Below are 26,712 nucleotides of genomic sequence, written 5' to 3'. Positions count from 1 at the left end.
TGGTTTCTTCTTTTGGGGTTTGCTCCAGTGCCCAGGGAAGTCAGTTAAGACTTACCCACCTGATGCACAGTGTATCAGTGGTAGGGCTCCTGTTTAAGCTCAGGGTATTCTGGCCGGTGTCTGCTGCCCTTGGGCAGCTGTTTAATTTTCTGTACTGAAATCGCCCAGGAAGCCACTGCTTGTTGTATATTACTGTCTGAATAGGACAAATCAGGATTTGGGGGGGGGGGTTGCCCCCCCAGTTACAATTACAGTAATAAGGCCATAATATGGCATTGCCACACAGTTCCCATACTCTTTCAATGCCCAGGAAAAAGCAGAGATTCCTACAGAGGTACTTGGCAGAATTCATGTCCCAAGTTCCACTTTGGGAAAGGACCTTTTTGGCTTCACTGCGGATAGCGCCCTTTCTGAACCTAATCACCTTCTGCTTCCTGCTGGATGGCAGCCGAGTGTCTCCTTGTGCTGTGTTTTGTAGCAGGACTTAGTAAAAACTAATAGAAAGCAGAGCTGTGAGCTCAGTTTTTAAGCAGTACTTTTTTTTTTTTTTTGGAATGAGCCTAGCAAAGCTAGCTGTTACTGTTTGCTTTGGTGCAGGCAGAAATTCAATTTATATTTGGTATCTGTTTAAAAATAGGTGACACTTCTGGCATGGGTTGGACACAGACCAGCTGGGATTGCCTAATCTGATTTAGTGATTCTTTATTTCCCAAAAGTGATGTAGGAAGTATGTGATTATCCTGCTCAGTCTATGCTGCAGCTTCATATGTATTTCTTCAGTAACAAGCTTATGGCAGAAACGTTTAACAATCAAGTGGCTTCTAATTTTCTGGTGCTTCTGCTTTACTGGTGATATGAAATATTAGACAGTTTTAAATATTAAAAAAGCACGTCCTACACAGGGGTTTTTGAGTCACCTTGTGTTCAACTCCAGCATACCCTATGTCCGCTCTGTGTAAAATCCATTTTAAAAGTCACTTTTACATGTAGTGAGGGTTAAGTTGCAAGTCATTATCCAGTGAGAAACAGATTTATTTTGTCTCTCATGGTGCTGTTGAAACAGTATTCCCATTAGACAGGACTTGTGTGGCCCTGAGACTCTTTGTCAGCAGTTTAGACCAAATTAATCTTTCGCTGCTCTAAATTATTTCCTTGGAAGTGGGTTAGGTTAAACACCTAACGATAAATGATCTCACATCTACAGGGTTACTCTAATAGGCATGCTTTGGAGTACATGTCTACATACAGAGGGAGAAAACCCTTGTAAGATGTATGGTATTCAGATGACAAACACGTGAGTACACTCCTTTGTGCCCAAGGCAGGTTCTTTCTGTTGCTGTAAGCCTTTTCCCCTCTTTTTGCTGGTTTCTGAGTGTCTGCCTCTATAAATCCACATGTGACCTCATTTTTAGCACTCCATCGCATAGGTAGAGGTATCAGGAAGTGTTATGCCCTATTTTAATTTCATTTGTTTAGGGTTTTATAACAAAACTTTGTAAGGCTGCAAGTGGTAGGGGTAAAAATATAACATAAATCTTCTTTATTTACATAGTAACTACATAGGTTTAGCTAAGCAACTTCCATCTAACTGCAGTCATTCTGTGGTCCTGCAGTTGACTTGGCAGTAGCAGTTAGTCAGAAGTTTACTAACTATTTAACCTGCTCCCTTATTTGGAAGGTGCAAGTACATATATATGCTGTATTGAATTTAAAGTTGCATGGAATTGAAATTGCAATTAAATGCTCTTAAGTATATACCAACAGTTACCATTAGGATTCACCCTTGCAGAATTTCACTCAAGCACTTGTTCAGGGTAAAATATCCCCCATCCCCTCCCCCTTCATCTTCAGGGTAAAGGCTAGAAAAGTTGATTTTAGTACAGACTGCTATATTTTTGGTAAAGCTTTTGTAAGCCACCAAGTCTAAAGAGTTAACCTAAATTTTAGTTTTGCAACAAGAAAACAATAGGAAAAAACCACAAGCTCCAGCAGATTATAGCTGTGGAGCACAGTTCCCATAAACAAGCCAATGGTCCAGCTTCTGGCATCTGACCTTAAAGCAATTCACACTGGGCTCCTGTTTCGAAAGGAAGTAGTTTGTCTGGGAAATGTCATTGTGAGTACGTAGCTAAAAGTGATGGAGAGATGGCAACGGAGCGTAGCGTTTGCTAACATCATCACAGCTTGTCGAGTGACCTACGACCAAGAAGTGGGTGGGCCGACTGTTTTGTGTAACTGGTCCCAGACAGAAATGGGAAGAGGCTGAGCATTTTGTGAAACCCAGAGCTTTAAAAATCATTCTGGTGCGTGTGACTTATGCAAGAACCAACTAAAGGGAACTGGTGTGGTCCAAAGTGCACGACAGAACGTAAGAACATCAGCAGTGCTGTACTGGGTCAGACCGGTGGTCCAGCTAGCCCAGTCTCCTGTCTTTGACAGAGGCAGAAGTGGTATAAGGAATAGGGGAGGAAAATGCTCCTATCTGGGTGTGCTACTGTGTACAGAGCGGTGCAGTGCTCTTTGGGCTTGTTTCCTACATCATCCTCTGCTAGTTCCACAACAAAATACCCTAGGGTCTGAGAGTCCTATTCATTTTTTAAGCTACAAAGCTCTGAATAACTTGGGTAGTATATGGCTATCAGAACTATTTTCCTGTATTTTTCAACCTTTGTTGAAGCAACGAGATCCTTAGAAGCAAATACAACATGGTTCCAGTACAAATGGTCACATTGAGGAAGATACAGGAGTACAGCCACAGACTTGAGATTTCTAAATCTAATCCTAACTGATGATATTCCTCCTACGTTTTAGGGATGATTGAGGGAGTCACACATGCTTCCAGACGGCCCCGGTGCTCATCCACCGAGTGACTGCATTCTCTCTCACACACACACGCACACAATATCCTCATGTTTCCTAAATGAATTAGTTCAGCAGTGAACTCGTAGTCTGGTTTGCAGTGCACAGCAGATTTCATGGAAATGTTTGGATATGTACGCTGGAGGCACCGTGCTTCCAGATGCACATTGCCGGTTTCTGAGCCTCTGTGGAAAACTCCCTCCTGTTCCTTGGCTTAGCTGGAAACTCAATTCTTTGGAGGAGGGAGCCTCGGGAAAGAAACATTTATGTTGTTTTTTTCCCCCAGAAAAGGTAGGTTAGCTTAAACAGCGTTCATGCGGATGTCCCCAAAAGGGATCTCTGTGGCTGTCTCCGGAGTAATGCTTTTTAAAACACGCTGTTGAGAAGAAAACACACTAGTCAGAAGTGGAGCAGTTTTCAGTTTCAGGTCGATCTCCCATTATTCGAAAGAACGAACCAGTGGAGACTGTAAAGAAAAACCTCACCCTCCTTTAGAGTATCTGCCTTCCTCCCGGTTGTGGCCCAGGCTCAACATGCGTTTGTACAGCACTATGCAGGGGTGAAGCGCTCTAAAAGTGTACACTCTCTGTCTCTAATTCATGCACGTTATTGCATCCAGCTACTCTAGAGAGTTTCTCGATTATTTGCTCTGGGACTCGGTCATTTATTTGAATCCCATGACCTTTACTGAGCATCTCTTCTCCTACTGGATCTTCATGTATACCTCATGAGAGCTCCCAAAATGACATTCCAGCTGGCTGTGGATCTCGTATCGAAATGTGGGGAGGACTGTTTGTTTCGGATATGGGTAGTGGTGCCTCTGTGGATTTGGCTCTCTGCCTCTGACCTGGAGACAGTCAACTAAAGCTCTTTGAGTTGCATTGGCTGCCTCCTTTCTTCTGTCCATAATAAACTTTTTCCCTTTCTGTGGTGGTTGGCAGAGAAAAGAAGTATCTGCCATTCCTGAAAGTCTGAAAATGCTTGTGGGCTCGCAGCGGAGTATCACTATTTGTACTCTCTACCTGCATCTCTGGCCACCAAATCCAGCAAAACTCAACACTTTGTACCCAAACTGACACTTTCCCTTTCTATAGCACTTTTCATCCGTACCTTGAAGCACTTCACCATTGAGGGTTATACTATTGGACACTATCTTCTCAGCACTTGACCATCTTAAACATGACCAATTGCCATGTTTAGGGTCAGGAAGGAATTTTACCCCATGGTCAGATTGGGATAGACTGGGGGGGGGGTTGTAGTGGGGGCTTGGCCCTCTTCCTGGGATCTCTTGAGCATATATTAACAACTTTTTATAGAAGCAGGACCTTGGCCACTGTGGTTCCCCTATGGCAGGTCTGGGCGTTATGTCCTGTGTTGTGTCAGGGCTGGCTGTAGTTTTGCTATGAGGTTAGACAGTGGATTTGTATGGGATGGTTTGGATAGGGATGATCCTGCCTCAGGCAGGAATTAGACTAGATGACCCATGGAGGTCCCTTCCAGTCCTGTCTTTGTGATTCTACGATACAAGCCAACATGTCCATGCATTACTGGCATGATTGGGCTGGGATGAACACATACTTTTTGTAGTGCTTACCTTTGCATGCACCACCTGGAAGATATGCAACCATCTTTTACATCTTTCTCAAGCCCTTTGGTATCACTAGGGAGAGCACACTTCCATCCCTTCTCTCCCAAAAGGAACTGAAACAACTAGAACACAGCAGATACCTCTTTAAATGTTCCTGCGGTGGTTGATAACCGGTAAACCATGTAGACTGGAATGCAGATGAAAGAGGAGGTTCCTATGCAGTAACCCACTATGGTGGTCCAGTAGGGATAGCTGTACTGGAAAAGCCGGAGGTCGGGAGGACTGGATATAAAACTGCAAATGATGAACTGAAATAGAAATCCCAGAAAGTGTTAGAGCTTGTGGAACCCACTGCCCAAATGGATCATTTGGAGCAAGTGCTTAGCCCAGGTTGAAAAAGGATGGCACACTCTCTGTTTCTAATTGACGGGCGTTGTACACTCTCTGTTTTCTTGGTACGCTTCTGCAAAGGTATGGGAACCCCCAGTGATGCTAGCCAGCATAAGAAAAATAAATCAAAGGGATAAAAAAACCTCATACTTCAGGTGATAAGCAAGCCACTGCCTGAGAAGATTTTAGGGAGAATATTTTACTCCTGAGAGTTTATTCCATAGTGACCTGTTATGCTCGCATCCAAAGCTAAATTTAGAAACAGGATATTGCAATAGCTGTTGAGGGTGGAAGGAATCATTAAATCGTCCTGTCTGACCTCCTGCGTATCGCAGACAATGGCGTTTCACCCTGTCCCATGTTCAACTCAGTAACTGTGGTCTAACTAACGTGTTTCTTCCGGAAGGGCATCCAGTCTCGCTTTGAATGCACTAAGAGAGAGAACCCAGCACTTTGTTTAACCATTAGTTAAATCAACCTCAATGTTAAAATGTTTGCTATATTTCTGATTTGAATTTATTTGTGTAAATTCCAGCCACTTGTTCTTTTAACGTTTTCCTCTTGTAGAATAAATAAACTTTTAGGAGATAATATTTTCTGGCCATGAAGTTGTTTATATATGTTAATCAAGTCCCCCTCCATCTTTTTGGTATGCTAAACACAATGAGCTCTCCAAGTCTTGTGCTATAAGGCATATTGTTGTCAAGCTCTTGAATCATTTTTGTGGTTCTTCTGCGCCCTCTCCAGTTTTTCAGCATCCTTTTTAAAATGTAGACACCAGAACTGGACACGCTGTTCTCATCCCAGTTTCCCCAATGCTACATACAATGCCATATGCCATCTTATCCTATATATACATGCAAGTCGTATCAACCCTCAGATGTATAGGTGTCCTACGGCCCTCATCTGTTGTTGAATATTTGTATGCAGTTTTTGATTATGTTTCTCCCCTGATGTGTTTACACACACACACACACACACACACACACACACACACACACACACACACACACACACACACACACACACACAGAATCAAAACATTTTGCTTTGACTCCAGTGTGATTAAAAATATTTAAAGTGTAGATCTCATAGCTAGTAGTTATATGTTGGAAGTGAGTAGGCAGGAGGGAATGGGGAAGGGCGTTTTCTTTTGATGACATTCAGCCTTCATCCTCAATTTCTCTGCCAAATCAAAAATCACCTACGGGGCCCTTACTTTTGTTCAGTTCCTTGGGGCTAAAAGGGGTAATAGTACAAAGGGCATGGGCACGCCTGCAAGGTAACAGAGGAAGGGGGTTTGTAGAGCATCAGCCAGATAATTATCTCGGAGCAGCTAGATGCACTGGAAATCCTCTGCCTTGTAACCTGGTTGTGTGCTCGTGCCCCAGGACAGCGTTGTTCCAGCCTCGTACAAAAGCAGATCTGAGACGGTCAGCACACTCTGTACTGCCTGAAGTCAAGCTACGTTAATTAAGTATTTGGCTGGAACAGCACAGTATTGGTGTTGGTAACTATTACAGGAAGGAGCTCTAGCTCAGTTTCCCCTGGGTTTCATCAGGGGATTCAGGTCACTAGGTGATTTGCAAACTTTCCATAAAGAGACGACAAACCTTCTTCTGGGCTTTTCTTAGTTTAGTTTAGTTTCCATAGAGACTGCAAATATCAGGTTTGCCTAGTAACCACACCACTGAAACCAAATTGCTCTTCATTTAATTGAATTTTATTGTTTCAGGACCATAAAGAGAATAGAAGTGCATAATTTATGTGTGGTTACACATCTATTTATAGCTTTTTTTTCTGTCTACAAGTAATAAAATGAAAATTAGTTAAACACACATTAATCACTCCAGCAGTGTTTTGAGTTCACTGGGAAGGCCTTAAAATCTAGATGCTTTGTTTCATAAACCTCCACTACACTCTTGGTTCCCAAGGGACGCTACAACAAAAGACAGCGTGAACTGGTTTTGGAACAGGGCTTAAAAAACTCTGTTTAAAAATGTTTCTAATAACTTTGCCAAGTCAGCTGTTGGGACGGTAGCTCCAATTTCTGATTAGAAGTTTATGAAGGATGCAATCTGCTGATGTGGATTTTGGCTAGGTGGATTCTGCAGTTGTAAGTCAGCTAGTGTTCAAATAAGACATTAGCTTGCTATCTGTTTTTCTTTTTTTCTGTACTTACTATCATTATTTTTTGCTATTTCATCTCACCGAGATACATGTGAAAGCAGTGGAGGGCTCCAGTATAGGTTATTAAAATTTTCCAGTATCATGAATGTTTATCTAAATCATGCACGAAATGCTTGCAAGCATTGATCTCCTACCCAATTCTAGCAACATTTATTAGATTTGTCTCATTAACTGCATGGTGTCAGTTTACAAAAGCTGTCTTTAAGCAATGCAAGGAGGAGAATGTAAATGAAAATTGTGTGTGTGGATGCTAAGGTACTGCATTATTATATTGATTTTATTGGACTGAGGAGGAGAGTTGGGAACATGAACTCACCAAAAGGAAGATGGGGCTGATTGCTACCCAACAAATTCGCCAATACCAGCCTGGGGTGAAGCCCAGCATTTCCTTCACATCACTGCAAAACCGGGTGATGCCTATGAAAATAAATGAGCGGTGGACAGCGGCACGTTATTCAAACATAGACATAAAGAGGAAATAGATGTAGCACCCAATATGAGACAGGGTCAAGTGCACAGAGACCTCAGTTAGTCTAAATTACTTAATGCCTCCAGTTGTATGTGGAGTTCAGGATTGTATTGTACTTCCATGACAAAGGAATCAGAAATATCGCTTTCAGATTCAGTAATACGTGCATTGCTTTTTCTGCCTGAACACAGATGGAGGAAATACCAGCCGGGGTTTCTGGTCAGCCTCGATTGTCAACAGGGGAACATCCTTACCGTAGAACCAGGCCACAGCAATCGATTCCAAGAACACCACTGTTAGGACAGCTGGCCCTGTGGCATATTCTTCGAACAGCTTCACCACATACGCACCTCCCTAGGAAGGAGATGATGGCACCGATTATGCAAAATCCCCAGAATGACAGCTCCAATGCCGCTAGTTATATGTTGCCCTTGTCAGGAGCAGAGTATTCATAGATCTGAATTCACTCTAAACTCATCGCTTCACGTTATTCCGATCTGAGTAATCCTTGACAGTGCTTGTGACCTCTCTACTCTCCGCATTATACTTTCCTTGACTCATGCTTTGCAAATGAAGCCGTCCTGCAGAAAAGTTGAAATAAGAGCTACTGGCATTTCTAGATGGGATCTATACCTTTCCATGCAATGACAACTTCCTTTTCTTTCCCTGAGCCTTGGTTAGTAGGCAGGAAACAAAATCTGCATTAGTCTCTGTTCTTTCCATTTGGGAACAGGACTTGGCTAAAGAGCAGGCGTTGTGCCTTGGAGAGGAGCTCTCCCTCCTTGTTACGGTGAATGCTTTGAACACAATGAGAGCAGGGGAATTTGAACAGTGGGACCAAAAAGCCCCAATAGAAATGGTTTTAGGCAGGCATGGTACTTTGGGTAAATGTGATCTCTTTCATTAGACCAACTAAATAGTTGGAAAAATTGTTCTTTACAAGCTTTCGGTCACAGCCGCCCTTTTTCAGGCATGGGGAGAGTCTGCTAGTGGTTTTACCAGTGCTACACTCTTAATCCAGTTTTTGCACCAGTTACAGCAGTGAAACCCCATTGCTGGCCACAGGGTTGCACAGGCATAACTAAGAGCAATATACAGCTTGTTTGATAGGAAGGAGACGCAAGGACTGGCAATTCAGCTGTGGGTTATTAGCAAGTAGTCGGCGTTTCTGGTGCCCCGGTCACCAAATTCCAGTTGCAGTTCCTAGAGGAAATTGTTTTTCTTATTCTTTTGTGGCTTTGAAATGTTCCAAATGCTTTGATAATGAATGTGGCAGTATTTAAGTATAGAAACCTAGGATTTGGAGGGAGGTGAGGCAAGTGCTTATATTTGTGAAGGTTTGAAGGATGAACCCACTTAGTGGGGTCAAAGTTTGAACGGTACCTGTGTGGTTCATGATGCAGAATGTGTTGGAGGTTTTCTGGGTTCAGTACTCTGTCAGATTCCTCTCTGAGTGAAACTACTGGCATACATTTGACTGATGGTCTCTAACCCATAAGGAAACCAGTCTCCCTAGCCTGGCTTGCTTGTTTTTGTGCACATTTTGTGTGTCCAGGAGATGCTTTTGGGGAACCGGTGGCCCACCCAATATGTCACCTAGGACTCTGAACCAGCGAACAATGTTGAGAGCAAACCGGTGAGGTACTTACATACGTTAGGGTTGATAGCGACCCCAAGAAGCAAGTGATGATCAGACCAAGCACAAACCATTCCCTGCGCTTGCCCCAGACGTGTGGGAATTCATCCAGCACTGCAGTGATCACCCCTTCCAGCCCTGCAAACTGAAGAGCATGACAAAGAGATGTAGGAAGAGAACAATTTCCACGGTCCAACTAATTAAGCTGCAATCAGGGCAGTGACCCATTGGCGCTTAAGTGCATCTGATGCTGGACATTCGGCATGCTCTGGAGTATTTCCGCATGCCTAACCCCACTCATCTACCTGTTCAGAGTACTGTGTACTCACCGTGCTGTCTAGTCCCAGAGTGATTAACATCAGGAAAAATATGATGGCAAAAAAGGTCGAGGCAGGCATGTTTGCGATGGCCTCTGCATAGGTAATGAAGAGAAGGCTGGGACCTGGTGCAAGAGAGGACAGGAGATGATCACCCTGCTGCCTCTCTAATAGAAATGCCTTTGTCCACAGGGGAAGATTTCAATTTGAAGCCACAGTAGGGCTCACTAAATCATATCTAATATGACTTCTACATCCTTTCCTCTTCAGGGAACAATTTCAGAGCTGTGGTACACCACAGACTGCTGTCTTTGCCTGTTTTTCTTTGTTACGGCCCTTGACATCGAGTGATACGATTTATTATACTTATTTTATTAGATTTATATAGAACGCATCTTTATTATGTGAGAATATAATACACAAAGTAACATAACATACAAAGCACTTTGCATAGTTAGGGACGGTTGTCCCCAGCCAAGGTTGATCCTCCTGGACTTGTAATCTTTAGCGAGCACTTAGGAGGTAAAATGCATCCCAGCCTGGAACACGTTATATGCATTTAGGAACAAGCTATATCTAAACTTTGGAGAAAATTTGAGAGAGAAGCAGAATACTTTAACCCACCTGTATCTTTGGCCACCTCGGACACATCTTCGTTCCTCATCTCGGCCATGTATCCAAGCACGGTGAAAATGACAAATCCGGAGACAAAACTAGTCATGCAGTTCACCGTGCTCGTAACCAGCGCATCCCTGCAACAGAAAACCCAGCGCCTCTCAGGACCCCAGCACCTGCCAGGTTATGTCCAGAGGGAAAGACTGACTGTTGGGTGTTCACCCAGGGAGGTGGGGGATCTCCTTCCTTGGACCTGGCTGGGATGATGTAGCTGGGGCCGGTCCTGCTTGGAGCAGGGGGTTGCACTAGATGTGACCTCCCAAGGTCCCTTCCCACCCTCAGTTTCTGTGATCCTTTGTTCGTGTTTGAAAGACTGTGGTCTGCCTAGAAGCCTGGGTTTCAATACTGACATGGTCATTTTAGCCCTGCCTGCAACTTTCCAGGGCATATGATTAGAAATGCATTGTGTTTGCTACGTGAGGATCCTTTGGGAAAAGGCCTCTAAAACAAAGGTTTGTGTCCCTGTTAAAATCCTGTGGCACTTTTTGGAAGAACGAGGCTTTGCCTTGGTGCCTTTGGCTAAATGTTTTCCTTCACTGCTGGTTGTACACCTGACTGCTCTGTTGTACCGCAGAGGCAGTTGCATATTCCTAGTGCAATAACCATTGCACTGGTATGTAGTGGCAGTTTCTAGTTCTGAGACAAGTGCAGACAGCTCTGCTCAGTGCCATTCGGTAGTCGTCTCTCCGCAACTATCAAAAAGTTTTATTCTTTAGTTATAAGGATGAGCAGTCTGATCTTGAAATGAGACAAAGTCTGTCCCTATTTCTCGAGTGTCTCTTTGTTTTGTCCAGCTCATAGGGTTAGTACAAGATGTCGTTTCTCCCTTGGATAGAAGCGTAGTGTCTGATGCGTCTAAGGAAGAATTTCAAACATTGAATTCAATTTCTTTTTGGATGCCTCTGCGCATTAGACGCACTGTGCAAAGGTGAATAATATAGGATTCCAATTAATCCAGCAGCAGCTGTACAGAGAATGAATTGCTAGTTTCATGTTATAGAACATAATAAGCATCTGTAAGAACGTAAGGAAACGACCACAACTATCCTTTCCTCTCCAGGCTCCAAGTCTCACTGGCAGTGACTAAATGAGTTGCAGTCCGCTTTCAGTGGTGGGCCCAGTCCAAGCTCTTTTTGAGAGGTCTTCACATGATAATGGGTTGATAGTAATTAGCATCCCTATTGGTGCAGTGCTGCAAAGGTCAAGAGTGACTTGGGACTGGAAACTCTTTGAGGTAAGGACCAGGCATCTGTTTAGGGTTTGTACAGTGAGTAGCATGTAGGGTTTCTGAAGTCGGGGCCTCCCAATGCTGTTACCACAACACACACAAATAATAATAATTCACTACAGATGGAAAATAAAATGGCCTTGAAACTTGGTCAGAATTGCAACATTATGTTTCTCTTTTTAAAATATATATTTGTACCCAGGATGTTTACCCCACACTTATCCAGTTGTTGGTTGGTTTTTTATTTAGGTTAATGAGAATAAGGTGGGACTCACTGGTAGCAGTTGTTGTGGAACTTGTTGTAGCTGGCAAAAGCTAGGAGGACCCCAAAGCCTGGACCAAGAGAGAAGAAAATCTGAGCTGCAGCATCCACCCAAACCTGAAAAACATTAGAAGCAGAGAGTCAAGAAAACACGAAGCAACTGAGCCCGGCAGGTCTAGGTCGTTGTAGCTGCGATAATCCATGGTATGAGAGAAACTGGCTGAAGACAGACGTTGCATTTGCCCTGGGAGAGAGATTTTTTTCCCGGGACAAAGCGAAGCCGTTCAGACGTCTATGTCTGTTGTTCAGGGATAAACCCTAAAAAGGTTCCTGGGATCAGACGTGCTAACAGTTTGTCCTGGGACATGGTGAACTGCATCTGAACGCTTGTCCTGGGATTGCCTCAGCGACAAAAGTGGCAATGCCTTGCACCGCTCAGTAAGGCCCGATTAGGAGGGTGGTATGCGTGCGTGACGATCCCATGGCTTTTCTGTTCTGGGACAAACACGGGCACAACTTGTCCTGGGACAAATGCAACATCTGTTTCTAGCCATGGCATGCGAGTTGAAATAATATTATCTCCCCTCATCTGTAGCTCGCAGAGACGAGACACAAACCTTTGGGCTTCTGGCACCCTCTGCTACATGTGTTTGATGAAGTGTCACGCCGCGCTCACTGGTGCTCAGAACTGCATTTCCGCGGCTTGCAGGGGTTGCAGCCCTATTCCAAAGAGTTTATTACATGGAGGAAAGATTTGTAGGTTTGTGACAAAGGCAAACGTCCAGCACAGGGGAGCTTCACAAGGACACATGCTTATTTTCCTTTGTGACATAGTTAAGACTATCCTTATGCTGGGCACCCCTAGGCGAAGCGATGCAGCATTCCTTTATACATTGTTATAAATACTTCATTAGTGAAAACTATTGGCGTTTCACCCTTGAAAACCTCCAAGGCGACGCTTGCTGTAAACTGTTCAGCATAGTTTTTGCAGTGTAGATGCGACACACGGGCATGATTTTGCAGTGGGTTTGGCATCTCTCTCTTCCGCCAAGCCGTCTGTGCAGGGAGGCATCCCAGAGCGTATTCCTCAAGTGCAGATCTGCATACGTGTCCTCCGGGCTCAGGGATGGTGTAGTTACTGCCAGATGTTTTTCCTGGGAGACTGATAAAGCCACATTTGGTGGCGTGGACACAAGTCTAGCGGGCTGGACGCAGTTCGACCATGTGGCAGCCGCACCAGGTAGGAGCGTGACGATCTGATTACAAAAACATTGTTGTACAATGACCAGAGCCTCAGCGAGCAGTGTCCTGAAATTAGTGATCTCTATTCCCTCCCAAAGGGAGAGGTCCTGCTTCCTTTATCCTCACTTGATTGGAACATGGAGTTCACCGGAGCCCATTTCCAATATTTTATTCTCCCGTGAGGGCATCCTGTATCTCCTCAGGAGAGAGCTCTGCTGTCAGCCAGCACACCGATTGTAATCTGCTGTCCTCACTTCAGATCCATTCAATACAATATCAATGTCCTTTATTGCTTTTAGGAAGCCGTGGGCCCTTATTGGAGAAGCTGCTTTATCAGAGAATGGTGTCTCTTCATTTCCTCTTCATTGAAAACCCTCCCTATCAGTTGGGCAGCTGCAGACTCACAAACATTAGTTTTTAATCTTCATATTTGTTGAATTTATTGCTTTGTTTTTTTCCATCTCCCTCCCTATTAGAGACCCTCATATGTCGTGAAGCAAACACAGTCTGGAGATTGGCCTGGGCACCTCTTGCATACGGTTCAAAACAAAACCAGACACTGGGCCGGCAGGATATTTTTGCCGCTGCTGTTTTTGCCTTCACCCCATTCTTGCTTTCGCTCTTCACCTTATTGATATTTGCAGAGCTCCTGCTATGTTCCCCCCTCTTCTCACCTTCATACGTGCCCACCTCTCCTGGCTCTCAGGCTTAGTACGTTGAGTCACTGTTGTGAAAGGCGGGCAGCGTATCCTCGACGCCTGACAGCAGACTCCATTAAACATGGTAAAGCCAACTACCGACACGGTAAAGTTACCTACCAACTACTGATTGCTCGGCAGGTAGCAGAGCTGCAGCTGATCCATAGCTTCACGTCGGGGCTGACCATGGAGCCCCTGAAAGGTTAGCTGGCAGAACAGGGACAGAAGTAGTATCTCTATCCTGCATAACTATTACATCTTTAAAAAAAAGCCCAACATTTTTAAAAATAGGCTGAAATTAGGCTTTTGAATCCATAGTAGGTTGTTACCTATTTAAGCTGACAGTAGCCTTCTTTTGAAAAGGAAGGCTTTCAACACAGGTTGAAATCAGACAAGCTTTCAGGTTTCTCTGTTGCTCCCTTTATACAGATTCCCTTACCTCTGTAGCTAGGAGTTTCTGCCAGTCAGGTTTCAGATAGAAGATGACGCCCCTCCAGGCTCCTGGCAAAGTGGCACCTCGTATCAATAGGATAAAGAGTATGACGTAAGGGAACGTGGCAGTCACCCACACCACCTGGCGGAGAAAATGTAAAGAGAGCGTTTTTTACGGGTAACGATGCAATGGAAACTGCAATATTGTTCTGAACAGAACACTTCATTGCATGCAAATGATCAATGCCAGTGTGGGACCATTAAGTCGCACAGTTTGCACAAGCATCCACTGATCCTGAGATACCTAGTCTGTGATTTTCTGAGATGCTGAGAATTCATGACACCAAAAAAAGATCATGGAAACTGCAGATGCTCAGCACGAGTGAAATTAAGATCCTACATGTCTCAGGTAGGCACCAAAAAAAAAAAAAATAAGGCCCCCAAAATTAGTTGAGACTTTGGAAAATGTTTGTATTAACCTTTCTGCAGTGCAGTTTCCCAACTAGGGAAATGGGAGCGATGCCAATTTGTGTAGTGTGACCTGAAGTGCTGGATTAAACAGAAATATAACTGTGTTTTAGTGTAAATGGATGGGCGTTGAGGTTGTTTACCTGACATGCCCGGATGGCAAGCAACCAGTTCTATTTGTAAAAAAAGGCATAATGAGACTTGCCAGGCACGGCAATGACATGACTTTACCCTGTGCGTACACACAGACACATGCACATGCACCCCTCGCTTTCTCTGGGTAGGCCAGCTCTTGTCCACAGAACAGTAATCTAATGGTGCTGTTATGTACTATTTGGATTACAGTGGCACTCGTCACATGAAAGGTGCCACATCTACATAAAAAAAAAGTCTTGAAAAAGCCCCCTGCAAAACCAAGCTTGCTTCCTCTAATGTTAATAAACTGCTCCCAAGTTGCATCATGCTACATCAAGCAACTTTCTCTTGCTGTTGCATTCACCTTGCCAGATGTTTTGACCCCTTTCCAGATGCTGAAGTACACAATGGTGAAGATCAACAATAAACAGAGGGTCAGTTGCCAGCTAATGCCCCCCAGGTCATCCAGCCCTTTGGACCTATGTACCTGTAGCACTTGGCGGCTGAAAAAAGGAAAGAAAGTACTTTTTTTTTTTTGAACAAGGACTGAGATCGTTGATGTTGTAACACAGGACAGACAAGAGATACCCCCAACCCTACACATACAGATAACTGGATGCATGGTAAAGCCCAAACAGTTTTTAAATGAAAATCATGTGATCAACAGATATCCCTCTCATCCTCCAAAGAAGCTCCTGCAGTATCTGCCATTCTTCCTGGTACTGCTGTCTCCACTTACATGCACTTACGTATAAAATTCTTCTGCAGGAGAGATGGAGTGCGGGGTCCAGGTGACATTTTCGGTACCAAAGTAGCTGGTGCAGTTGCCTGTGTTCCAAGCATTCTGGCAGGTGGTCCAGGGCAGCTCCGCCGTGAAGGAGGAAATGAGGTAGTATAAGGCCCAAGCCATAATGGTGTTGTAGTAAGAGGCTATGTAAAACGCTATGATGCAGATGGCAAAGCCAATTCCTGGGAAGGTACAAAACAGTTATGTACATGTAAGCACTGGCTCGCAGAGACTACAGTCAGTAGCAGGGTTTTTTGGTTACTTTCACTTCCCGTTTTTCGTATACCAACACAGCGCTGCATCCTTTGGGTTGGAAGTAATCATGGGTATCGTGCACATAGATGTGACCTTGCGTTGATTTTTATTTTTTCAGCATGTTCTAACTTCTGAAAAAATGAACGTGAGCGTTTCTGAAACCATTTCTTACAAAGCCCGAATTTTGGCCCTGAACTCTTGGCAGTGACCCGTTGTGCTTTTCCTGATTTTCAAGATTTTTTTTACCCTCAAAAGGAAATCTCTGCTGTTACCTTAGGAGTTCCTGGTAAGCTTCCACTTCCCCTCATTACCTTTGAAAATTGGACAGATTTTCCTCCAGACTGAGATGCACCCATTTCTGTGGTACTGTCCCAGGGCTAGCTCCATGTAGAAGAGGGGAATGCCTCCAAAGACAGCCATGATTGTGTACGGGATGAGGAACGCACCTGCAAGGAAACAAGGACTCTGGTAGTACTTCTGGCGCACTGGTAGCAGCACTGCATACAGAATCATTCTTTGTCCCCTGTGGCCATCGCTGCACGGACCCATAGCCAAAATGCACCCCGATAGGAGGTTTCACAGCAGTTGTGGTCTGTGACACCCAACAACAAGACTTCTACCTCTTCCCTTTGGAAATCATTCCACTTCTGTCTGATCTCCGTGTCAGGAAGCTTTGCCTGCTACTCAGCATCCATTTCCCTTTCCTTAATTCATCCTGTGGTTTCCAGTTCCCCCGCCTGCTGTGCTGCCAAATCTTTCTTTTTCTATCCTAGCATTTGTGGTTATCCTGTCTGAGCATCCCCCTCTGTAAAGTAGGCATATTTTACTCTCTTAATCTACCTTAATGCCTCTTTCCACCCAACTGCTTGTGCTTTATGGTCTTATGATTTTAACATGAGCTGTTAAACTGATCCACCTATACCCAGAGAAGCCAGGTTGTAAGGAATAATTTCCAGAATGAACACTGACCTCCTCCATTTTGGTAGCATATATAGGGGAATCGCCAGACGTTTCCCAGATCCACCGCATAGCCAATGACAGAAAGCAGAAAGTCCATTTTTTTACTCCAGGTCTCTCTCTCATCCAGCTCCATCAGCTGTTGTTGAGCTTCTGCCCCACACGTGGTGGAAGTTGTGGTGGTCGTTGTAGTCGTGGCTGCGGGAGCAGCGCACTGGACGTCTTCTCCATCTCCCACTCCGTTGCAGGGCACTGGGCTCTGAACTACTGAGAACCCGTTTGAGATCTGCTCTGCCTCCTCTTTATTCCCCTGACCAGGGTGGACTTTATTGCCATCCTCCACCAGCCGCAGGGCAGATTTCGGGTTCCTGACTAGAAGTCCATTCTCTTTGCAGTCTTCTCCTTCCTTACAGTCCGAGAGCTCTTGCCTAGTGGTAAGGGGCAGGGTCTCATTGTTAGATGTTGTCTTTTCCATTCTGCTAGTTAAACGATATTGCTCCTGTCCATTTGCAAGTGGACCTGGAACACAGTCCCCTTGCGCTGTTCAGAGCTGTGCGCTCTGAAGCGCCACAAGATTCTTCTCTGGTCTTTATTTCCACTGGCTTGGAAGCACGCTGAGCTTCAAAGAAGGGAAAAACAGTTAACATCTGTGTCAAGGCTGGCTGGTGCTGATGGCTTTACAGCTTTGAGGAGTGTGCCTATCTTGTAGCCGGGTTTTTGGTTGTAGCATGTCCTTAAACCAAGAAGGCTACAGCCTGCCTGTATCCCGACTTTCCTTTTCCTAATTTCATCCTGCAACTTCCAGCAGTATCTCCTAAGTTTCACTCAACAGTAGGAGGAAGAACCTTTAAGTACGCAAAGGTCACTGAAATAAAATATTTAGATATTTATAGATTTGCAAATAATTTTTCATGATCCCCCCCCGGAAATCTCACCAGACATTTCTTGCAGAATCAGCCTGACTTGATAGATCCAGCAGGTTTGGAAAGCAGCTCAAGATAAGCGTTTTGACTTCTAGGTGCTCACTTGAATTAGCTAAATGTTTAGGTTCGTCCAATCCGAACCAGGGGAAAGATGCTGTGGAAGCTTAATACTGTTTTGGAAAATAGTGAAGGAAAAAACCAAATAGCAGTTGAAAGGGCGATACTGAGCTACCAGCCTAACCGATAGCTCTGCCATTTGGGAGACGCACTTCAGGGTAATATAGAGCCTGGGAAAGCTGCGCCAATGGAGAGAGGACTGGATTTCTATCAAGCTTCACACAAAAGGGAGTCTGACTAGGGGCAACTTCGTCCTTTCTGAGCATGCTGAAATTCTCTCCTGGACAACACGGTACCTTAGCTGAAAATGCTCTTTGAAAATCAAGTTCCTTCAAAGAGTGGTGCCCTTCCTTTCCTTTCTGCTTTGCATTCGCTTGCCTTTTCCCACAATGTAACAGGACAGGATGATAGATCACCTGCCCAATATCAAGCGACAGCATCACAGCGTGATACTTAGGAGAAGCCCTGGCTTCTTGTTCCTTTCTCCCCGCTCACCTGTCAGAATAGCCATGGGACAATCAGCTGCTTCGGAGAAAAAGGGTAAAGTAAAATTGCTTCTCCCTCAGAGCAAAGGCGAACAGGAGAACTCGCATTGTGAGCTCTCAGGCGACTCGCATTTGTTCTCAGGTCATTATCTGGAGCAACGCAGCTAGGACACAGACTGTGTTAAAGGAAGATCACAAAGCAACAGTCAGCCCTGGTAGCGTGAGGCACAGAGCTTGTCCTTCATTGCAAGCTGCCACCCAATGCTCTTGTACACTAGTGATGATGATTATGTATCTGTTTTATTTCCAAAGCATTTTATCAGTAATTATTATGACACTGTACGAAGAGGAATCAATACGCTGTACTTTACAAAGGGGGAAACTAGGGCTAGGAAGTGGAGTTACTGGCTGAAGGCTAGAGAGGGAATCATTGCACAGCCAGGATTAAACTCAGGAGCTCCTAATCACCCTTGTCCTCAGACCTTTAGACCTCACCTCTTCCTATTCATGGGCAGATGTAAGAGAAAAAGGGAGAGGCATAAGGGCAATCAGCAGGAAGGTGTCAAGATTATAAGCCTTTGAAGGTGTTACTAGAGCATCGTAATTCATAGCTGCCCACTCTGTCCATGTGTTACGTTCTCTGTGTTCACAGAGATGATGTCTTTCATTTGAGAACAGGCACTGTCTAGGCAACACTGACTTCTCATCATAACACTAGTTAACAGTACTTTACTAGCATTAGTTAATCATCCACAAAGAAACAGCTTCACAACTTCTGCTGATAAAATAATTCTAGAACAAAGAAAAATGCTTTTGTTTACCTGCGAGACTTTAAAAGACCGTGCACTTTGCAGTCCAGACCCTTGCGCGCTTCCCCCAGGACCTCGTGCAGATGCGGGTATTGATCTCACTGACAGTAACAGACAAGACTTAGATGAGGCCGACATCAATCCCACTCCCCTTTCTGCATTGAGGAAGCTCCTTTCAGCACCAGGTGTGAAAATGGAAAAGTAACCTAAACTTGAGCCCTTTCTGGACTTTGTACATATGACTAGTATACTGGAAAGCAATAAAGAATGCTCATCTAATTACACCCACGTGATTGAATTTTCTGTACTTGAGATGTCAGCATTTCAGGTGTTTCCAGTCAGCATCATCTCTGCAAGTCCACGTTGGGTTGTTCTCCCCATTAACACTGTTGCTGACACAACTAGCAGTTGCACAAGTGTAAATCACACAGGAAGGGGGCAGCTTATATTTGGTTATTGTGTTAGAGCTCATTTAGAGATAGGTCTGTTGTACAGCGCCGTGCCTCAAACAAGCCCAGCCGTCTTTAACCAAGTGAACGTGCGATCAGGTGTCGCGGACGTAACCTAGAGCTGGCAGACAGAGCCACGCAGCTAAATTCTGCTGCCCACATCTCAGCAGCTGCTGCAGGCTAGGCTGAAGAGGTGGGTCTCTAAACTGGGAGCTCAGTAAAAAGTTCAGGGCCAGAATGCCAAGTTTTTTAGGTAGTTAAAAAAAAAAAAAAAAGGACCTAACTGGGATTTTCAGAAGGACCTGAGCAAGGTAAACGTCCAGTCAATGAAGTCAAACGGAAATCAGGCATCTTATTCTGTCTATGGGCTTTTGAAAGTCCTCCGACCCACCTATCTGTATTTTCTGGTATCTAACTTCTCTTTGAGAATCTGGCCCCGGAGGTGGACCGACGTTAGCGGAAAACAACATGAAGCCTGGACTATCAGGGAAGGTACCTTTACACCGGAGACGAGAAAGGCCCCTGCGAGCGGAGCCTAGGCAGCCCTTCTCAGTATTAGTTTAAGCTTTTCAACTGGCATCTCCTGACAACAGACACTTACTATATCTACAACAAACACTTTGGGCAGCCATCCCATCCAATGAAATGTGCTCCTCAGCATCCAATGTAAACCGCTTCCCTAAGAGCTGGGGAAGAAAGATGGGAGAAAGCTGCGTGTGGGAGGCTCTGCGGCTGGACGGCACTGAGCAGCTCTGCCAGCTTACACCAACTTCCCATGTCGAGTGGCAAGCAAGAAAGAGTCCGCTGCGGGGGGCAGAGTAAAGGGCGTGCACAAGCAGCGGTGTGCCCTAGTGTTGCCGTTCTTCTGTTCCCAGCAAGAGCGAGACCAAACTCTCTGCAGGTGGTATTTCAGGCAAGATGGCGGCTATTTCATGAACATTGTGAATCACCTGCTTGAAAGCAATGGAGAGAGCAGGTTTATTAGTTGCCCAAACAGGAGTGAAAGGAAGTGATTTGTTAGCAAGACGAAGGACTATTCGACATCCAGGCTGAAACAGGAGTTTGACTGATTGTACTATATGTGTCGAATCCTTGATTATTCTTCGCACAGTGTGTCCATTTCATTGACACGGGAAAGAAGTTTCACATGCAGTACACCGGAGTACAGAGACAGGAGGTTTTTACCCGATCGTGTTTATGCAATGAACATGTTCTTCTCTGTGGAGGAAAGACAGCTGAATAAGCTTACTCGTTTTTCTGGGTGTGTGACAAGTAAGCTAGTTGTCTGTCCAGAACAAAACTCCTTCCGGATCCCCTCTAGCCAAAATTCATAACGGAAAGGAAAGAAATACTGGATTAGCTTAAACATTTTGGTAAGATTTTCAGTAGAATTAACCTCCGGCCCACAAAATGGTTTGTGACCTCTCAGGGGCCATAGCTGAAATTGGAACCCTCCTTTATTGGGTGCGTCTATACATGCACATTTACTGTGCAGTAACCAAAATTACTGTGCCGTAGGGGCATGCATCTACATGTGCAAGTCTGCACTGTGCAGTAAATACAGTGATTTACACTGACTTGAGTGTAAGTTTGATACCTGCGTCATGCAGGTATCAGATTGACTCCCAGTTAGTTCCTGCGCAGTAACAGTGTGTGTGTGGATTGACCTGGGACTAACTTTAGTCCCAAGTCAGTCCACATACAGTGTTAATGCACTTTAACGCCTGCATGTGTAGATGCAGGCCTATTCTCACTTACTGCACAGTAAATTTCAGCTGCTGTAAATGCATGTGTAGGCAACAATTAAAAGATTGTTACAGGTGTTTGGTTATGATGGGAAATCTCTGGAGCCAGCTTCACAGTTACATGACCATGTATATTCTTAGTAACAGAAGGTAAGCTGGAGGCCCAGGGGATGCTAAGAACTTTAGCTGGATATCCTGGGGAGAGTTATGCTAATACTGGAGGATCCCCCTTTTTATTGCTTGCCGGCCTCTCTCTGTTGCTGTAGTGTCTATTTCTCGTTGGCTATTTTAGCAAAAGACATAGTAATAACAGCTGACTATCTGTCTTTGTTCTGAGCTGTTGCAAAGGTCATGCTTACATAAATATGCATTGGCTCTTTATCAACAACTGAAATAGCTACAGACCAAAAAAATAAAAGCTAGTAGAGAACATGAGACCTGGAAACTGCAGTTAGTTTTCTGCTGCCTTCCACAAGTGTAGTATTTCAGGGGCCCTAAGCATCTCTCTCCCAGCTAACAGCTCACTGACCCCAAGACTGAAGTGTTGGGGGTACAGAAGAGGTGCCAGCTGAGAGCCTGGAAACTGCAGTCCTCATTTTCCAGTGAACCTCAGCTTTGCCTTAGCAAAACCGCATGGACAGGCATGAGAAACGTCTTTTGCATCTGTCAACCTTGGTGCCTCTGCAAATCATGCCAAACACCAGCGTCAACTGAATATATCATATTGGTTTAGTAGATACTAAACTGAAGCCACCTCATATTTGATGCTCAGTGATACTGGCCATGTCTGCACGTGCAGCAGACTGCACACTTGTTACTGCACGGTCCTGTCGCCGCATGGTTTTTTGTGACGCTAGTGCACAGTAGCATCGCGTCACGGTTAGTGCCCAGTAACTCTACTGCACGGTAGCAGCAAGCTACACCGCAATAGCTCGTTGCTTCTGCACCATACTGTCTTGTGTAGACGTGCCCACTGAGTGAGAAAGGCAGAGAAGAAATGCTGGTATCAGTACCTGAAGACATGAGACAAGCACTGTTAAAAACCATGAAACGCACAAATATCCTCATGTCTTCTGCAAGTAATAATTTTTGTTGTTCATAAATTCACTTTGACTTGGTGCAACATTCAAACTGACACAAGCAGCACTACAAATCAATCTGTCCAGCAAAAAAGCTTCATTTTTCTGTTCCCTAAGCTTATGGAAAACTAATATTTGCCTTTAATCTGAATGTTGGCAAGAAGAGCAACACAGTCAAATCTGTCCTTCCATTAGCATTAAATCAGTTCTTGATGCCTCGGGGGAAGGCAGACCTCAGCGTTGCTTCATGCCAGCTGTGCAGTATTGCACATGAGACGGGGCATGGGTGTGTGCCTAACTTCCTGGGCCATGTGGCAATTAATGTATCCTCTACAGCACAAGATGTGCTTATCCTTAGCGGTCACAATTCTAAAAGTTAATACTGATCACAAAATTATCCTATTAAATCTGGCAGTAAGGAAGTACATGTATGTGCATACATCTTCCTTCAGATTAATTATATTTTCTTTTGTAATGTCCAAATGCATTGAACCACGCTTGAACCTTCTGCAGTATCAGTCCCTGAATAAATCGTTATCGAGTTCCAGTAGAATGATTGTGACAGGTTTAATATCATTTTGAGCACAGATAGAAACCTATGCTCCTTCTGCATTACTTCTGTCCACTGCGGCACCAGCACCTGCTGAGATTTAAAAGGCTCCAGGCTGGAGAGTGAAAGGTTAATGAATATTTCCAGCAAATCCGAACAAACTAGTGTTTATTGTTGTTCATACTGTACATTGAAATAATCTCTCTTAATCTGGCCTGCATTGGGACTCATTTTACATGTAGATGTTGCTCGGCTTTGAATTGCGCTTTGCCCCGGAGACAGTTCACAAGGCAGACATACATGTACAAAGCCCAAGTAAATAGGCATTGAGAGCACAAAGCGGGAGGTTTCTTTGAAGGGATACAAACCGTTTAGCTAGCACAGGAGGCAACATAGTAACCAGAGCCCTCCTAAAACGTATATATATGCATGGGGATTCGCAGGCACTGGACCTACGTAAGTATGGACTCAGAAATCCCTGGCCCTTTTCCGTTCCTTTCCTCAGCTCCACCTGTGTCCCCTGTGCCGGGTACCCACGGGACTAAAGGGCTGTGGAGGACCTTGTGCAACTCATCCCTACAGCAACATTTTGCTTCCTGCGCGTGCAGGGGAGCAGGGGCTCCTTAATTCCTTTTCGTCTCTCTCCTTACACCTGTACAGCAGCACAGTCTACAAATGACCTTTAATTAAAATATGTATGTGATACGCTAGGTGCTGGCAGACCATGGTGATGAGAGGTGTTCAGCAAGGAGGAGTGACCAGTTCTAGCCAATTCATATTTAAAACCCGCCAGCATCACATTTCAGTTCCTTTTATTTCCGGTTTCTAGCAGAAAACCGTGTCGAGAACTGACACCCCAATGGTCGGATACTTTGCTACTAAATGTGCCTGTTTGTATCTATTAGAAACCAGATCAGTTTGGTTTCTAGAAGATCCTTCACTAATATCTGTCACTGCAGATCAGCATATTTCACATATCCAAACCTGACACGCCTGTAATCGCCTGACAAACCGTGCTGGCTTGGAAATCGCACTGCTTGACCAGAGCCGCAGGAACTAGGCACAGAGAAGACACATCGGCTCACCTCTAGTCCACCCCTCAACTGGTGTTGGGTTAGTCACTGCACTTTGTTTTATTTATGCCTTATCTAGTCTAGTGGCAAATAATAAGTGAAGTGTCAGCCTAATTCAAAGCCCATTGAAGTCAGTGGGTCACAATGAATCTTTCATGTATTTTGGATCTGATCCAAGTCTCAAAGATTTGATGCATCTTAGGGTTTTAACTGCTGCCCATCACCTTAATGACTGAACACCTTATACGAAGCTTACAGAAAGGAGATGGTAACATAGATCTTGTATATGAATACTAGTTACACTTAAAGGGGAATAACTGAGAAAGAGTGAGTTGCTGACACTAACACCGAGCAGTGCCATACTCTACAAGCAGTCGTACTGAAATCAGTGACCTTCCTAGCAGTGTTAACCAGACTACGAGTGGCAGGAGCAACACAGTTGTCTGGTGGGCTCTTGCATATGACCATACCCATTTATGCTATAAGTACCACGTGTGCAGCAACACAGCCTGGCATATTAAGGAAGGAATATCCACCTTCACTCTGAAGTCCATATTGCAACCTTGGTCTTATTTAATTCTCTATTTACCACTCCCATAGCGAGAGACCGTGTGACGAGGATTTACCTGTGTAATTCTTACAGAAGAAACACCACGTACTAATGCCAAAGCTGCACACTGAAGTAGATGGTCCAATGCTATACATTTTAAAGACAGTCCAACTCATGGGAGGGGGCAAATATATTTTATGGCTGGAGACGGTACGGGAGTAGATAAACCTAGAGGGAATGATACTCTCCTTTTTCCCAGTATATATATATAGCTTCTATGAAGACTCATAATGCATTAAATATCACAAAACTCCTAGAACATTGTCAGCAAGCATAAAAACATGTTAATAATAATACATGCACATTGCATAACACGACACATGCACGTATGCACACAATACAGTTCAAAGACAGACTAGTAACAGGACATGTTTCTTGTTCTGATTATGTTTGTAATTTTTTATGGCTGGAGGAAGGAAAATGAATGGTCACAAAATGCCTTGATCTTACAACTTGTTACCAACTCATACAGCCTGGGTCCAAACTCTGCTGTAGTGCTTTCTGAAAATACTTGTACCCACTATGGTACAAGTCTACTCACATAACACCATAACCGGCCAAACGTACAATGCTGCTGACCTATCTTTGGAAGAGAATTAAGACGTTAGCACCAGAAGCGACACTGTAGTGATCCGTCCTCATGTCCTCAGGCTCCCTAGTGCTGCTCCTGGTTCAAAACTCAGCAGCACATACGTCTGTGCAGGAGAGTATGAGAGAGAGGAGATGACATACATTTTCCATGCTAAGAGATCATTTGTTTTTTATTAGATTCCCACGGGGTTTTTTTGCTTTTTGGGGGGTTAATTTGGAGAGCTGTTTGAAACTCATTCCCTCCCCCTTGTTCAGTGCACCCACAAGAGACATTTACTGAATGCCTAATTTCCAGAGAACGTCCTTAGAATCCTTATTGTTTCCAGGTTGCAGGGCAGAGAAGATTACGATCAATCCACTTAGCAGAAACGCTGACAGACAGACACATCGGTTGCATGACATTTAACCCAATGAAAGTGCCTGCCAATAAACAGCCCAAGTTCAGTCCCATGCTATAATATATCCCAGTATCCAATTTAAACTCCAAGTCCTTTTCTCTCCCTAAAGCTATGCCTTTCTTTTTGGGTCTCCCTTTCCTGTTCTGAATGCTTCAAGATACCTTTACTGTATCACTGAAAAAAGTTATATTAGAGTCCATTTTTGATGACATTACATTCTTACTGGCACTTCTGCTATGTTGAGCCAAATTGTAGGCAGCTCAATCAGATGGCTAATTTCCCCAGTAAAAAGTAATTGCAATGTAAATACACTTATGGCATACTCTTCAGCTTATTCTATTGTGGTGTATATAAACCCTCTTGAAATAATATGTGATTATTTGAAATATAAAATCGCTGTTTTGGTCCTTTTAAAAGAAATGAGTTCACATTGATTTCTGTGTCCAATTCTGCCCTTTTCATGCATTTCTCTGTTAGTATATTTTTGGCTTGAATTTTAAAAGGGCTTTGCATGCTTTATAAACTAATTTCCAATGATCATAACACATTCTGCTGCAAGCATTTCTCTCCAACATTCATAATTGTTGGACAAGTGCCTGAGTTAGGCAGTGGGCATGTCACAGCAGAACAGCAAGCAGAACCATGCACTTAGCAAAGTTTCTTCAAGATTTAAGTCATCCTTTCCCCAAAGACACAACAGCCGAGTCTGTCTCCCAACCCTCCAGAAGTTGCCGGGGGAACTTATACAGCGTTCGTTTAAAAAACAGCACTACAAAACGAGGAATTGAAAGGTCTTCTATCAAGTGATCATTGTCGCCTTGCAGCTCAGAATAGAAGTTGCAAGAGGTGAAAGTTAATGCAACTCAGATGCCCACCTGAAGCAGAAGGCAGTATCTTCCCCATAAAAGAGCCTGTGTCTAGCTCATATAGCATTAAAGAGCTGTGGGGTGAAAGCAAGATTAAAAGGTACCTGTCTTTCAGATGAATAGGAAGCGTCTTCCCCTGGAGTTATCCCAGCCTGAGCAACCCTGACCCTATGCTTACTTCAGAGCCTCTGAAACTCAGCCTGTGGGCAACTCAGCATCTTGTTGAGGTTTTTGTACACCAATCCCCCTCACATGGTCTGATTTCCAGATAATCTGCTGCCAAAGAGCTCTTTAAGAATTTTTGCGTCACTTTTAGTCAGCTAACTTTATGTTTCACCAGGGCTGCAGCTCAGTTTTCCTCCTAGAGGTGGGTGGCTACATTTATATGTTCTGATCAGTTCAGGAGCGCAGGATCCAGCAAAGGCAGGC

General features: G+C 44.3%; 1 protein-coding gene across 1 annotated transcript; it reads right to left on the bottom strand.

Annotated features, from left to right (window-relative positions):
- Positions 1-234: 234 nt before the first annotated feature.
- SLC6A4 (solute carrier family 6 member 4) lies at positions 235-26,712 on the bottom strand. Its single transcript, XM_019545788.1, has 14 exons — positions 26,388-26,712; positions 16,601-17,207; positions 15,943-16,077; positions 15,339-15,558; positions 14,954-15,092; positions 13,994-14,128; positions 11,628-11,731; positions 10,074-10,201; positions 9,462-9,574; positions 9,146-9,277; positions 7,751-7,850; positions 7,344-7,444; positions 4,588-4,755; positions 235-3,235 (listed from the first exon to the last, which is right to left on the bottom strand). Exons 2-14 carry the CDS (start codon positions 17,061-17,063, stop codon positions 3,161-3,163), a joined length of 2,013 nt encoding a protein of 670 aa, XP_019401333.1. The 5' UTR covers positions 17,064-17,207; positions 26,388-26,712; the 3' UTR covers positions 235-3,160.

Source organism: Crocodylus porosus, unplaced genomic scaffold (assembly GCF_001723895.1).
Source record: "Crocodylus porosus isolate Cpor-Errol unplaced genomic scaffold, CroPor_comp1, whole genome shotgun sequence".
Classification (NCBI taxonomy): domain Eukaryota; kingdom Metazoa; phylum Chordata; order Crocodylia; family Crocodylidae; genus Crocodylus; species Crocodylus porosus.
Note: the sequence above shows the minus strand (reverse complement) of the source record. Positions and strands in the feature narration are given on the sequence as shown.